The sequence below is a fragment of the Pocillopora damicornis genome, chromosome 11 (assembly GCF_964200805.1).
Source record: "Pocillopora damicornis chromosome 11, jaPocDami1.2, whole genome shotgun sequence".
NCBI lineage: Eukaryota > Metazoa > Cnidaria > Anthozoa > Scleractinia > Pocilloporidae > Pocillopora > Pocillopora damicornis.
The window spans coordinates 4,303,931-4,319,193 of NC_142680.1; the positions used below are offsets into that span (position 1 = coordinate 4,303,931).

At 37.5% G+C, this 15,263-nt stretch overlaps 1 protein-coding gene and 1 long non-coding RNA gene across 3 annotated transcripts in view; both read left to right on the top strand.

Annotated features, from left to right (window-relative positions):
- The first annotated feature begins 4,535 nt into the window (after nucleotides 1-4,535).
- LOC149037098 (uncharacterized) lies at nucleotides 4,536-5,850 on the top strand. 2 transcript variants are annotated; one of them, XR_016180966.1, is made up of 3 exons: nucleotides 4,536-4,630; nucleotides 5,221-5,332; nucleotides 5,714-5,850. It is a non-coding gene; the product is annotated as an uncharacterized LOC149037098 (long non-coding RNA). The 2 variants fall into 2 exon arrangements; XR_016180965.1 differs by lacking the exon at nucleotides 4,536-4,630 and adding an exon at nucleotides 4,823-4,990.
- Nucleotides 5,851-7,322: 1,472 nt separating this feature from the next.
- LOC149037099 (uncharacterized) overlaps nucleotides 7,323-15,263 on the top strand; it is a 30,852-nt gene continuing 22,911 nt past the window's right edge. Inside the window, exons 1-7 of the mRNA XM_089188397.1 lie at nucleotides 7,323-7,392; nucleotides 10,147-10,460; nucleotides 10,677-10,821; nucleotides 11,352-11,665; nucleotides 12,304-12,451; nucleotides 12,939-13,244; nucleotides 13,562-13,867. Coding sequence (XP_089044523.1) covers nucleotides 7,323-7,392; nucleotides 10,147-10,460; nucleotides 10,677-10,821; nucleotides 11,352-11,665; nucleotides 12,304-12,451; nucleotides 12,939-13,244; nucleotides 13,562-13,867 — 1,603 coding nt within the window. The remainder of the gene's footprint in view (nucleotides 7,393-10,146; nucleotides 10,461-10,676; nucleotides 10,822-11,351; nucleotides 11,666-12,303; nucleotides 12,452-12,938; nucleotides 13,245-13,561; nucleotides 13,868-15,263) is intronic.

The window sequence follows — 15,263 nt, forward strand, 5'->3', positions numbered from 1 at the left end:
GTATCTTTTTTACTTTGACTGCGTCCGACTGTTCTTGAAAATTTCGTTAAAGAAAACCTTCATTACTGAAACTATCTGACATTAAACCAAATGGAAATAAAGTGGCAGAGAAGGGGCCCTGGGTCTTAGCTGCGGAATATGTCAACTCCCCATAGTTATTTGTGATAGATAGAACGGAAGTCAGTTTTCCGATACGTCCGCATAGGAAATTCCTGGTGTGATATTCTAGGTGAATAGAATGAACAGCTAAGAGATGAGTTTTGTCGATAAAACGACCTCGAAAAAAGGAAATGATATTTTTAAGCGAAGTGTTCTGATTGGTTACCCGAGCGGGAAAGATGGGTCCCTCTTGTCCGATCGGGATTTCCCGCTTTGATCTCGCGCAAACTTATAAAGTTCGTAATTCTTGGACAATATCAGGGATGAAGTCGCAAATAGTGGCAGAAAAAAGTCAAACTTTCTTTCCCGGCTCTTGAAATAAACCAATTATACTTGATTCTTGATAAAGCGAAATTTCTTTGCTTTATAATAAAACCGTTATTGACTAAGCTTGTTCAGTCATGGTGGTTGGATGTTTGCCTCGTATTAGTCTCATTTTTTTTCTTACCATTTTCATCGATAGACCTCAACTTCGTCTCGGTCCATAAAAATGCGAAAAAGAAAAAGAACTCGGCCAATATCCAATATCCAGCTATCATATCTTCTTCACGAGCGTCTTAAAGAGTAGTTAAATTGAATGCAGAGTAAACGTGTTTGAGTGAAGTGGACCCTTGCCCCCTCACTTGGATAGTGAGAAAACAAAGACATCTTTTTGTGCAATGAGCTCTCTATTCAAATGGCCGGTCAATTACGCAAAACAATCGTGATCGTTTACTGTGACAATTCAATTGAAACATGGCGCAGTTTGTTCTCAAGCTTTGTTTCCGCGTAGCTTTTCTCGCTGTACTTCTTCCTCTGGCTTCAGGCGAGCACTATATCATTTGAAATCTACTCGTAAGGTGTAATTTGACTTTTATTACTACTATCATCGGAATTGATTGGATATATCTTTCAGTTTGGAGAGGACTTCCGCGTACCATCGCAACTTAATCGCTAATGTCGACAGAATCAATTCCAAAAAGATTAGCTACCCCAGGTTTTATACTTGTTGTAAAAAGATCATCTTAGAGCAAACGGGAAATCTTAAAATTTTTATGCATATGTAACTAGCTCATTTAGGGAAAAAAATTTACGAAAGTCAATTTAAACTTTTCATTATTAATTAAATAGACAGAGAATCTGAAGCCATTTTCATTGAAGCTATCGGGTGGCAACATTTGCTTCAATTTCAGGTTAAAGCACTCTTGGAAAGCACTCCAGCTGCCAGTTCTCTAAATTTTATTTGGCAGGTTATTTAGTGAGTAAATCCGTTCAAGCGTCGGCTGATAATATCTGAATAATGAGTAATAAGCGAAGCTTGGAGGGCAAATGTGAGATTTTGAAAATGATTTCTCAGCTAAGGACATTAACAGCCGATAAGCCAGCAAGCAAGAAGAGGTTAATTTATTTTATAATCCCCCCATTAATTCTCGTACTGTACTTTAGGCAGCAATTAAGATTATTTTTAACGTTACTATCACTGGACAAAAGAGAACAAAGTGGAAAGGAGATCAACGAAAAACTAGGCACAACAGCGGGGAAAAACATTGTCCTTACTTAGTCTTGAGAAAGGTGGTCATTGGTCATTGAGGAGTAGCCCTTTAGCCCTGAAGAATGACAAACATCTGATTTCTCCTCCTACGGTATCTCCACTACAACAAAAATCAAGCTCTTGTGACTAAAGGAAATAATCGCTAACTGATTGTTCAGCAACTTTTTTTGTCAGCAATGTAAGAATTGTGTAAAGAACAATATGGAAAATATAATTACTGATTTTAGGGTGTAAAAGATTTCGTAAAAATGTAATTTCCTACTCTGGTTGGTAGAACCAGCTCTTCTACATATTGTTTCAAATTTTCCATAGTTGAAATATCTCCCAGGAAAATACTCGTGATTCTCATCGTCTGAGTGAAAACGATTGCGTTGGAAAATTCCTACAGACACGTTTACATTTCAAATATGTGTTCAACGCTCAAAATACTCTGTCAGGATTGTAGAAGAGTTTATTGTGTATTAATGGTATAAATAAATAATACTTTCCAAAGCAGGTTGCGGAATGCGACCAAACAATTGAATAAATTTGGGTTGATTGCTTCATTTACTAAATTCTGATACGTAAAACAACTTGTGAACATTCAGTCCAAACAGTCCTTCGAGGTAAAAGGGCGCCATGAATCTCTCTGACAAAAAATTCATTCTCATCCTTGACAAACTTGGGTTTCGAAGCTAATGGAACAACCTTGTAGAGAATCATACCGAGGGTAAGTTTCAGTATAATACAAATACAGGTAATTATCTAAGATATTGTCAAAAATATTCATCTTAATATTAAAATTTTTTTTTTAACTTTTTAAGCACGCTAGGTCTCACTGGTTTCATGTCTGCCTCGGAAACGAGTCTTTTCTAATCTTCCCGACAAACATTTATCCATTTTGCTTACATTTGGGCTTTCTGAAAGCATACACAAATATGTTTGTTTGTGTTTCTCAAGCGAGCACGGTGCGCGATTCACACGGGCGCACGCCCGCGGCAGGGGAACTTATGCCCCCGGGATTCACGCTCGTAGTTTGCCTCGCACCGGTGCCCTTTTTGGTTTACGCCATGTGTCTGTGACAATTTATCGAGCTGTTCCCAGCGGAAGGATACAGGGTAAAGGAAAAGTTGACTTTGACGGAGTCAAATCTTCACCAGATCGACAGTCAAATTATGAACAAGCTTTAGACCCAAATACGTATTTGGAACTCAAAGCCAGGCCCTCGAACCATGAACAGTCTAATGTTCCAACTGAGTATCGTTCGCTACAGAAAATACCCAAGAACCCCGAATATTACAATATGGTGCTTCACAAAGAAAATGGCGGGAAACAAAATGAAGAAGTATATAAGGAAATATGATAATCCCCAAATAATTTTCTCAAGAACAGACATGACTACAATTGGTTTCTGATCAAGGAAGTTCATCAGCCAATTTACGCCAGTAAGGCTGTAAGAGCTTCCTCAGCTAGCAACAACTTTTAATTTGGTCGATTCGAAAGTAATTATATTAATCTTTCTCATATTTTACGCATATCTGTATAATTATAAGGAATCTTTGTTATCAAGTGAGATTTAATCTACAATTGCATGAAAATTTCAATTCAAGTTAAAATGAGTTCTGAACCAGAATTGAAGTTGAAATAGCGAATTTGCAAACACGTTAAAGAGCCATTAGACGTAAAAATGGAGCAAAACGTAAAAATGTAATGGAAGTTGTTCCTTATATTTTATCTTTAAAGGAGGATTACATTTGTAATGATTTTATATACATAGTAGATTCTTCTAAATCGTAGAACAAATTTATTGGTTTGTTCTCTTCCTTTGAAGAAATTGAAAACTGTTAGCTAACAGAATATTATTGTTGGATATTTGTAGATAACTGAATAGAAAATTTACACTCTAGTCTCTTGAAGATATTTCTAAGTCATAGCCTATTTACAAATTGAAAAAAAGCTTGGAAAGATTTTTTATAATGCAATAACATATAGGTACATACTCAGCTGTTAATAAGCAATAGAATAGTTGTAGATAGTGGAATAAAAAGTTTTTACGAAATTATTTCTTTTTATAACATACTCTGTAATTCCAAGGAGTTGATCAGAAAGGACTCAGCTCTTTCAGGTTTAGGAAGCTTTCGTAGCCAACTATTCGTGTAGTGTATTTTTTAATTTGTTTAATATCAAAGCAAAATTCATTTCCATCTTCCTTCTCGAGTTGCGATGTTGTTATTCTTTTCATATTGATATACTCACATTGCTTTACTTGACGTTCGTATTTTCTTCTTATTTTTATTTATCAGGATTACAGACAACGTAATGCGTATATTCTGACTCAAGCTCCATTAGATAACAGTATTGTCTCGGTCCATAAAAATGTAAAAGAAAAAAAGGAACTCGGCCCATATCCAGGCAGCTTCGTCAATAACGCATATATTGACACATTGTAGCGAAATAGTTCACTTTTTATTGAACCAAAAGTGTTTGTGTAGTTAAAACGAGCGTGCGATAACTAGTCGTTGCATTCTTCAAATCACAGTGACCTCCCATGGACGAGTAGTAGACACTGAATTGACCAATCAGAGCGCGCGCTTTATGTTGGTCATGTTTCAAAACGTACTTGGAAATTCTGAGAAACCCAATGATTAAATTATCATTGCTACATCCTTAGCCAGTCCGGGCCATAACCATTTCTGGATACTTGATGACGTCACCAGCATTGATGTCGTAGTGGGACATCGAGGAAACTTACTCGTTACTTTATTCGAGCCCTAGCGACTTAGTTCCCTACCCATATCCCATGAAACCTTGCAAAATTACAAAAGACAAGCAATTACACAAGCAAAGAACTGATGGTGGTTGCGATGACGAGAAGGAAAAATTCAGATGAATAGTCGGGTGGAGGTCCATGTTGCGAAGGGCTCGATCGAGGAATAACCTCTATTTAGTTGAGGTTTTCAGGTATGCAACATTTTTTATTCCTAAAAAAATATTTTAAAAAACTAGAATAAATTTGCTTCCAATTTGTCAAAATTCCAATCGAGTGCACGAGGTTTTTGCTCGAGTGCACGAATGTTAAAAGTCTGTTAGTGTGCAAACTACCAGACTGATTCCTTTGTTCAGATCCATCGGAGTATCGTGCAAACCATAAATTTTAACCATACGTTGTGGCCGACCAATTTAAAGTAAAAGGACAATTATTTATCGGACCTTTATAATCCTACATTGTGAATTTCAGATCAAGCCAACAGCATGGATGAACACATTCAGTATCTCGAGACATTTTGTCGTCTTTGTGGCACAAATCTGCCACGGACCTGGGTCAGTGCTACAAACAAAGAATCTTTTAAATCGGAGCTCTGGATGAAATTTCGAATCATTGTCGATCTTGACATCAGAGAGATTCATTCAGCCAAGGCGAATGCACACTAAAAAATAATTTCAGGAAACCACGGATCTAACACATAGATGTGATTATCCAGCGAGTAAGTTCTCCTTCGAGCAAACATAAAACAAAGAGGTATTCGTTCACTGAGCTCTCACATCTTTAGGTATCGTATCCGGGAAATGTGCGATAAGAGCGGCATGAAGATGAAAATAAAGAAATCACATTGGTGGAAAGCCTTGCCGAAGTGTCTCTATTACAGCATTCCGGAAACAAAGGTTAGAGTTTAACTACACGAACTGATGAGAGTGAAATTTTCGTCTAAAACCACAAGGTACTTGTCTGTAATTGTGAAACTCGTTTAGAAACACCGCTCGTGCTTTCACATTTTGCAGTGATTACCTAAACAAACTTTCTACACAGGGTGTTCAAATCAAAGGGTAATTGTAAAGGACATATTATTGCTGACTAAAAGCTGTAGGACCGAATTTTTAGTGTTCTGAGACCTAGATTCTCCCGCGAATCGATCAATAGCGCGCAAAATACCTTGTATGATTCTCTTGCATTGAATTCGATCATGTGTATTCGTCTTAATATAGAATGTGACTACTTGATTTTATTTTATCCCACTCATGTATTTATTGGCGTTTATTTTCCAGGTATCATAATTTCAAGATCAAAGCTCCACGTGGAACACTGCTTGTTATTCAAAGTGAAGACGACGACACGTATGACTCGCATGCACTGGCTTGTCTTCTTCCACGAGAAATGGAACGCATTCCAGAGGCTCTACGAGAAGTCCAGATTTTCAGCAAATCGCAGAGAAAGACATACACTTTAGGAGATGTCAAAGGGCAGCAGATCGGCACGGTTCAGTACTTTCTAAACATACAGCTGCATGCTTTGCTTCGATGTGGCAAAATAACCAGGAATTGAAGGGTAAGTTACTGTTTCCTTGCTTTACTGTTACTTTTTCGTAAAGGCTTGATGGACTGAAATTGATAATGTCTATTTAAAAATCGGAAAGAAGCAAGATATTGTCTTTCCTCGACCTATAATGGAGAGAAATGAAATTGTCCCGATTCCGCGATCTCACACCTCACTCGTCCCAATTGTTATCAGTGCGCGTTATTTGGTTCAACCTTATTTAATTGGTTTTCTTGGAACCCAAAATAGGGAATCAACGGAGAACGGACAGTAACATCGAGGCCAAGCTCTACCCAGAAGTTCTCCGGATACAAACAGGCTGGCGGAGGAGCTTTTATTCCTGTGACGCTCTTGGTGGAAGGACCACAGCGTTACAAAGAATTTATGCTAGAAAGAATCCGCTTTACTCTTCCAGAATGCGAGAATGTCGAGGACATGCATGTTGAATGTTTGAAATAAACGAATATTTTTAATGGTATCTTACGTCCAGTCCTTATTAGCGAATTTTGTTTCACCTTACTACCGCATTACAACATGGCCGCCACAAAAAAAAAAAAAAAAAAAAACAAATCAGCTTCTTATTGTTTCCAGCACCTCTCGGCCAAATTTGCTTTGTTTTGGTTTTGATCTCACCCGATCACAAAGCTCGAAACCGATATCCAGAAATGGTTATGGCCCGAACTGTTAGCATCATCAAAGGGTGAAATTCAAACTGACGAAAAAAACCGACACACACTCTTCCATAATAACTATAAATACTGTAAAGAACTAAATGTATCATTATTAAGAAATTAACATAAACTGATTGAAAACTACATATTGACATGTAATGACGATATTCCTACAAATTATACAAAGACAAGCTTATTGTTGTGGCGAATGTGTTCTTATTTTTTTGATTTCTCACAAATAGGTCTTATATTTCCGCACCCGTTAATTTACACTTATTCTCCACCATTATTTTCACACTTTATGCAAATTACGCCCCCCTTTGTGCATCATGTTTCACGTCCCTTTTAATAGCGTGTCTAATTTTGCGTCGATGTAAACCCATTTCCCACGAGTGTTTCGTGTCTCGTGAATTCCTATAGCATTTTTAAACGTTTTTGTCTCGTGGTATCTTCGCATTTATTTTTCCCGTCTTGTATATTAGTACTTTTTTGCGAAAGTCCTTTTTCTGTTCCTTAGGAATTAACTTCTTCTTCACGTGCGAAGTAAAGAGTAGTTAAATTGAATTCTGAGTAAGCGCGTTTGTGTGAAGAGGGCCCTTGACCCTTCACTTGAATAGTAAGAAAACAAAGACATCTTGCGTGACCGCATACCGTGACACACAATCGAAACATGGCGCAGTTTAATCTCGAACTTTGTTCTTGTGTAGTTGTTCTCGTTGTATTTCTTCCTCTGGCTTCAGGTGAGCACCATATCATATCAAATCTACTCGAAAGGTTTATTTTTATTTGAATACTACATCTAACGGAATTGGTGGGTTACATCTTTCAATTTTTCGAGTTCCGCCTGCTATCGCAACTTAATCGCGAATGCCGACAGCATCAATACCAAAAAGATTAGAGAGCTGCTTCGGGTTCCGTCGCGGTTGTAGAATAAAGTATTGTTTATAAATCTTTAGATAGATGCCAAGCTCTCTTTCAAAACAATCCTTTCCAAAGCATGTTTGGGAATGTGACCAAACAATGGAACAAATTTGGATTTGTTCGCTTCATTTACTAAATGCTAATGTACGTTCAAGCAACATTTGAACATTCAGTCCAAACAGTCCCTGAGGTAAAAGGATGCCAGGTATCTTTCTGACAAAAAAGTTAATTCTCATCCTTGACAAACTTGGGTTTTGAAGCTAAGGGAACAACCTGGTAGAGAATCATACCGAGGGTAAGTTTAAATGTAATAATAATACAAGTCATTTAACTGTGCTTTTGTCGTCAAAAATATTGATTACGATCGTCATTAACTAAACTTCTAAGCATGCTTTAAGCATTCATTGATTCCATGTCTACCTCAGAAACATGTGTTTTCTAATCTCGCGGACAAAAATCAATACATTATGCTTACATACTAGCTCTAGGAGAGAAAACTCAATTTGAAACTGAAATCGCGGTGAATCAATCAGTATTTATTTGCGTTTCTCAAGCGAGCAAGGTGCGTGATTTACACGCGCGCGAGGCCATTTGCTTCTGCCCCCGCGAGTCACGCTCATGGCTGCCTCTCGCCTAGTTTTCCATGTAGTTGACGACATGCGTCTGTGGCGATAAAACATCGAGTGTCGGACAGAAAGCGAATAGCTACCACTGCATTGACTGACCGGCTTCGCAAAATATTCTAGAAATCTGTAATTTGCGAAATGGAAATATGCTAATGATTTGCTGAGACTCAAGAAAATGAAAGAGCTTGGGTCGGTTACATTTTCCTATCAAATATGATATCTCATCTAGAAACATGCTGCGACACTTTCTATGTGCATTTCCGGTCACGTAGGTGTCGTGTCACGCGTTCGAGTTATTCATAGACAACGTATTTCTAGAAATCTGTAATTTGCGAAATGGAAATATGCTTATAATTTGCAAAATAGGAATTTATATTTTGCAAATCATTAGCATATTTCCATTTTGTAAGTTACAGATTTTCGTTTCGTTTCGTTTCGCAAATCACAGTAAGCCTTTTCGCAACTTGCTGTAAGCCGTTAAAAGTTTAAGCGTTAAGGAAATACGGTACTTTGAAATACTGTAGATATAGTTTGGGTTGAATGTTGCAAAAAAAGTGATGGATTACTAAAACCTCAAACTTGCATACCTCAGCTGGAAAAAAAAATGTTTTCTTTGTAAGATGACACCAACTAGATCGTACTTGAAAATTGTAAAAATCCCGATGATTTAAGTACCACTGCCACATCCAAAGCATCAAAGGGTGAAATCCAAGCTGACAAACAAAACAACACACACTTCCGTGACAACTATAATAATACTGCAAAGAACTAAATGCATAAGCTGATTGAAAGCCACAGATTTACATGTATTAGCGATGATGCTACAAATTATGAAAATACGAGCTTGAGTGGCGAGGAAACAGACATGTACTGTCGGATGACCTTTCTGTTACAGAAGGCCGGTTAAGCCTTAAGCCCTAAGTAATTATGCTACCTATACCATGTGCTCGGTTATTTTAGGTATACAGTTAAATGGAACGATTTCAGTTCATTTTTCTAAGACAGAGATAGTTTCAAATATAATCTTTAAACTTTATATCATTCAGCAAATAGACAGAGAGTCCGAAACCATTATGTATATTTTGGAAACTTTTTATCAGTGTCAAAATAAACCACTTAAGGAAATCATGCTACTTATACTATGTTCTCGGTGATTTTAGGCGCACAAATGGAACAATTTCAGTTTAACCTTTCACTATTCTAAGACGGAGATAGTTTAATATTTAATAGTCTAATGTTTTTAATCGAATGTTTGCCATTGTTTCTTTCATCAAGGTAATGTACGCATAATAAATTATGGATTATATTATGGATTATGCTAATTCCAGTTAACTCTGCCGTTGCATTTCGATCAGCCTGTACATTCCTACCCTACACCTCAGAAACTGTAACTTTACCCAAAAAGTCAACTTCCCTCTTAACAAAGGAAGGGTTAAAAACCCTGTTTCCCTGTGTCAAGTTATTTAGTGAAGAAACCTCTTCAGGCGGTTGGTATGTCTGTAGCTGAGATGTGGTCCGAAAAATGAATATTTGGCAAATTAGCGAAGCTTGGAAGGCAAATGAGAAATTGTGAGTAGAAACCCTCAGCCAAGGACATTATTAGCCGACATACCAGCAGGCCAGATGGATGTTTACTATTACATAATCCCTCCATTAATTATTGTATTGTACATTGGACAGCATTTGAGATCAGTTTTTAACGTCACTCTCACCAGACTCTATGAAGCGAGTTCGTTTTTCTTCCTCGTTTGCGACTTGGTAAATGTGCACGTTAGCCACTGTCATTTCGGTGAACAGTTGTTGGCTATCTGTGACATGTACCTTTTATTAGAGGTACCCTATATAGAGGGTCAAGGCTTCCACGTCCTTTTACATCCAACCCATTATCCATGTTACAATAATTATTATGAATATGTTGTTGTGCAAATGTAGATTTTGTTTCTACAGGGGCTTGTGCTGATTTTGACCTTGGAATGGGTAGTGGAACAATTCCAGATAGTAATATAATTGCTTATTCTGAACAAAGTGCCAGCACACCAGCCAGGAATAGTCGCCTGAACTACACATCAGGATCATCATGGTGTGCAAGAGCAAGTGACAAAAACCCATATCTACAGATTGATCTACAAACACTTCATATCATCTGTGCTGTGTCCACTCAAGGGAATTCTCAAGCAGATCAGTGGGTGAAGAATTTCACACTGCAATTATCTACAGATGGGACAACTTGGACAGACTACAAGGAAGGTGGACAAATCAAGGTATATAGGAAATAGGACGTGGTCACAGTTAGTTATATTCCAATAGAACATGCTTGTAAATTCTAACAATGTGGAATATATTACAGGTAAAATGATGTCTCGTCCTGAGAATTTTTGATCTCAATAGCATTTACACTATTTGTATTCATATACCTACTACGTTCTTAATTTGTTAAAAATGTTATTGATGGCATGTGACTATTTGTTGGCGTCAAGTTTCTGAGAGGAAATGATGACAGGAACTCAGAAGTGAAGCATGTTGTTTATCGAGTGCTAACAAGATATCTGCGATTCCTGCCACGAACACACCAGGGTGGGGTGTGTATGAGAACAGAGGTTTTTGGAGTGAAAAAAAGCCCAAGTGAGTGTGAAACTTTAATGTATTTTTGCATGTCTGCTATTATCATGTTATCATTATTTCTGCCATATTGTGAGAGTAGTCTAAGATACTCTTTTAATCGTTACACGAGTTTTTCAAGGCATGTAAAAGGAGACTAGTTGATAGAGTTTGAATTTATTGTTTGGTACTCAAAACGTCATTATGAACCTTTAAAAATCTTGTAATCTTTAATTTGTAGATCAAGTGCATTTTTTTTGAAGTGAATAATGCAAATTAATGGCTTTAAAGTATAGGGTAAAAATACAAACTGAGTTGAAATGAGAGTTGGTCTACAGATCATGTACACGTTATTTGTCTGATCACTTGAATTATTAAACATGATTTGTATAAAGATTCATGGAGCCTCATCGAGGTCTCAACTTATATTTTATTTGGTAAACGAACATGTCTTTTGCTTACACGTCCCAAGACGCATGCATAAGACCGCAGACCTAATATGATTACAATTTGCATAGCACTATGAAGGCTGATTCTAAATAATTACCTTGCAGCTTGTGAAATGGAGGCCATTGGTGTGGCCAGTGGTGGTACAATTCCAGACAGCAGCTTCTCTGCCTCATCGCATTTTAATAATAAGTATTTACCCTCTTATGGTCGACTAAATGAAAATAAGCGGGGTTGGGCACCCAGGACTAATTCCAATCCTTCCGACTACCTCCAAATTGACCTTCTGTATGAGTATGTTATCTGTGCTGTTGCTACCCAAGGAGCTAATGGTATCAATGAGTGGACAAAAAACTACGAGATTCAGTTATCAGTGGATGGTACCACTATGGTTACCTACCAAGAAAACAATGCAGACAGGGTAAGTTTATATAAAAGTCATGTGAATATTCATGTAAGTTACAAAAAAGCCAATAGTATATAGGTCCTAGAACACTCTCTCAATTTTTTGAGTCAAGAGGAGGGAGGTAAAAGAAGTGTGTACCTGGTCAAGGCTCAGTCTTGTTGTTTAATAAAGTATGTAGTCTATAGCAAAGAAAATAAAAATATTGTGTGAAAGGGCTTTCGAAAAATCTTATTTTTCGGTGTTTGTCCAACCAGTGGTTTTCATATTGTAAGCTCTCTCGAACTACATGTACCTCTCCCTTAGGCTATTCACCAGAAATGGTATACAGGGTCAGATACCGGTGTTTTTGAGTTAGTTTTGTAACAATAGTGACTAGGTCTTTCAATAGCTATTATAGACGTGTACGTAACTGATACTTAATAGTGGTCAATGAAGCAGTATTATCAAGAATATTTTGACACAATTATTTCACATTTTGTACCACAAACTACAGGTCTTTCTCGGAAACTCAAATCGAAATGGCATCGTAAAAAACAGTCTTTCCATAGCCATTAGAGATATGTAGATAGCTGATATTTAAGCGCGGTCTGTGAAGTAATAGTATTAAGAACATTTTGAAATAATGATTTCAAATTTTTTACGAAAAACTCCAGGTCTTTCCCGGAAATTCAAACCAAAATGGCATTGTAAAAAACAGTCTACAGGAATTTGCAAGTGCAAAGTACATCCGCTTTCAACCAACAACATATAACGGATGGAAGACGCTGAGAGTGGAAGTTTATGGAATACTTGTAACAAAAGGTATTTATTTGCTCTTGTTTTTATCTCCCCCTGAGACAAAAATGAAGTCATATTATTCAAATTATTTGTGGAAGACAAGCCTAGGTAATCGTGCAGAGCTAGCTAACGAGGAGTTATAAACTATCCAATATTGATAGAGCCTTGTAATTGGTCAGGTGAAAATTTTTTTAAAAACAACTCTATAGCTGACCATAAGAGATGAGAGAATTTGAAAATCAATAAATTTAGGTTTTTTTAAAAGACTTAAATATCGTTTTAAAATTCTTGAATATATTCTGCTCAGATCCTTCAGGTTCTCTTTCTGTTAAATTGAAAACAAAGTTTTGCTTTGATTATTATTCGTGCTTGATATGAAACAGTGTCTGATGTGATTGTAGCATTGTACATTGTAGATTCTGGAGCCCAGTGGGTTTCCATTGCAACAGAATCATTTCTCTCCTTTTATGAACTAAAAATTACAACAAGCAACTGCTGTTGTTTATTTCAGTTCCATCACAACCTCCGGCAGCCTTCAAGTTAACTGCAAGCTCTTCTACCAGCATCACAGCTTCCTGGCAGTTGCCACCAGTTTTTGCCAGACATGGAAGAAACATTACAGGGTTTAAACTGTTCTATAGAAAGAAAGGTTCTGTGGGGTCAGCAACAACTCTGACTATAAACAGTGGATCGACATTAAGTAGAAATGTCACCGGGCTTGATAAGTACACAGAGTACGAATTTCAAATGTTGGCCTTCACTGCTGATGGTGATGGACCGAAGAGCGCTGTTGAGGTGGAGAGAACAAAAGAAGATGGTATGTGATAAGTGAGAGTGAAAGATTAACACGACTTTTATAAATAAATTAATAAGAACTGCGGATAGCATCAAGGAAAGAAATGATCCTCCCAGGTCAGCTGTAATTTCAAGCAATTGCAGCAAAGAAGCTTGTTACTGATTCAGGCATCGATGGGATTTGAACCCACTTCCACCAGATACTAGATGGGTGTTGCTACCAACTGAGCTGTAAAGTTACAGGTTAGGAGCGAGGTAATTTTTCATAGGCTTCATTGTTTGGTAGTAACAACTAACAAGACCAATAAGGCATTAAGTGCTACAGTTTTTTAATTGCAGCTCCATCACAAGCCCCGAGGAGTTTCAGTGCGACTGCAGTTACTTCTACAATTATCACAGCATCCTGGCAGTTACCACCAGCAGACTCCAGAAATGGAATAATTATAGGATTCAAATTGTTTTACAAAAAGAGAGGCTCTGCTGGACTAGCAACCACCTTGACCATGAACAATGGAACAGTATTAAGTAGAGATGTCGCTGGGCTTGATATTTACACCGAATATGAATTTGAAGTATTGGCTTTTACTTCAGTTGGTGATGGACCAAGGAGTTCTCCTGTAGTGGTGGTGAGAACCATGAAACGTGGTAAGAATTTGAAAAAGATGTTTAATCTTTATTGTTATTGTTTAATTTTACATTTGCAGTAACCAAGATGGCGTTTTGTGGTTTATAGTATTCGGGGTGTTGTAGGGTTAGTTATACATGTTTAGCCCACAGATTCTGTGCTGAAATGTTTTTAGGCATTGAGAAGTTAAAAAACTTTGCCTTTATACAAACTTTATGCCTCTTTTAAGATCCCATGCACTTGAAGGAAAATGGAAAGGAACGGAAAGTGACATTTTGAAAGCTGCGTATTTGGTTTGTGATGAGATCAAAAGTATATTCTCTCTGTATGGCCAATTAAGAATACTTATTTAAGTTCTGAGTTTAATGGCTGCTTTGCTTAAAATAATGGAAAACAAGTGCTAGGGATTTCTAGGGAATAACAATGTGTCGGAGGCAAGCCTTAGATGAAATAGGGCTCTTAGAGCGGTCAAATCCCTAGAAAACGGCCATGAACCCTTACTCTAGGCCGATGTCTTTCTTAGCGGACCGTAAGACTACATGGAAGTCATGTAAGCCTAGGACAAAGCATGGCCCTGAACTTTTCATGGTACCCAGGAACCCTTGTTTGCAGACAAAAATTTGATGGCCGCCTATGCAAGCTTTAACAGAACCGCTAGAACGGTGACAGTAAACTCTTAAGACAAGAGCATGATTGTACTTGAAAACTGTTCGGGAATGTTTGGAGATGATAGCTACAACACTACAGAGGCTCAAGACAGCGTTTAGAAAAGGTCTGACAAACAAAAGAAGATGAATCCCACAAAATTCTCCATGAATAGTCGAGGAAAAAAAAATTAATTGATAGGGCCGAGGAAGGCTTGAAGAGAATCGCTGCAAAGCCACCAAAGAAAACTTGAAATCAAGCATTGCAAAGCAACCTGGGACTGCCCACGAATGTTTGCAACTGGGCTGCTTGAGATCTAAAAGATACATTTCATTATTGTGACAAAGTTGCGATAACGATATTTCTATCATCGAAAGGGAAGTTCTACTCGTCCAATGTAAAAACTGATTAATAAAACTGACCCATCCATTCATTAATGGTATGTATTCAGATATCTCAGGAGCTTTTCCCTCCTAAATCATCATCCTGCTGTTGTTACTAGCTTTTTGGTCTTAGCGAAAGTTTTACTAACAGTTTTTAGCAAGCTTGTAATGCCATACTCAAGCGCACCACATGGTTGCATATGAATGGCTAATTTTTTTGTGGTTCTATTTTGCACACTGTGTAAGTGCAGCCTTACTTCGTAGACATCGATATCAAAGGTGTTGTTCCTTCCAGGTGATACTATTTGTGTTTTGTTGTCTTGTTTTGTTTTATTCCCTTCATATGTTTTTCTTATTCAGATATTCGGAGACGTTAAGCACCCAGTGA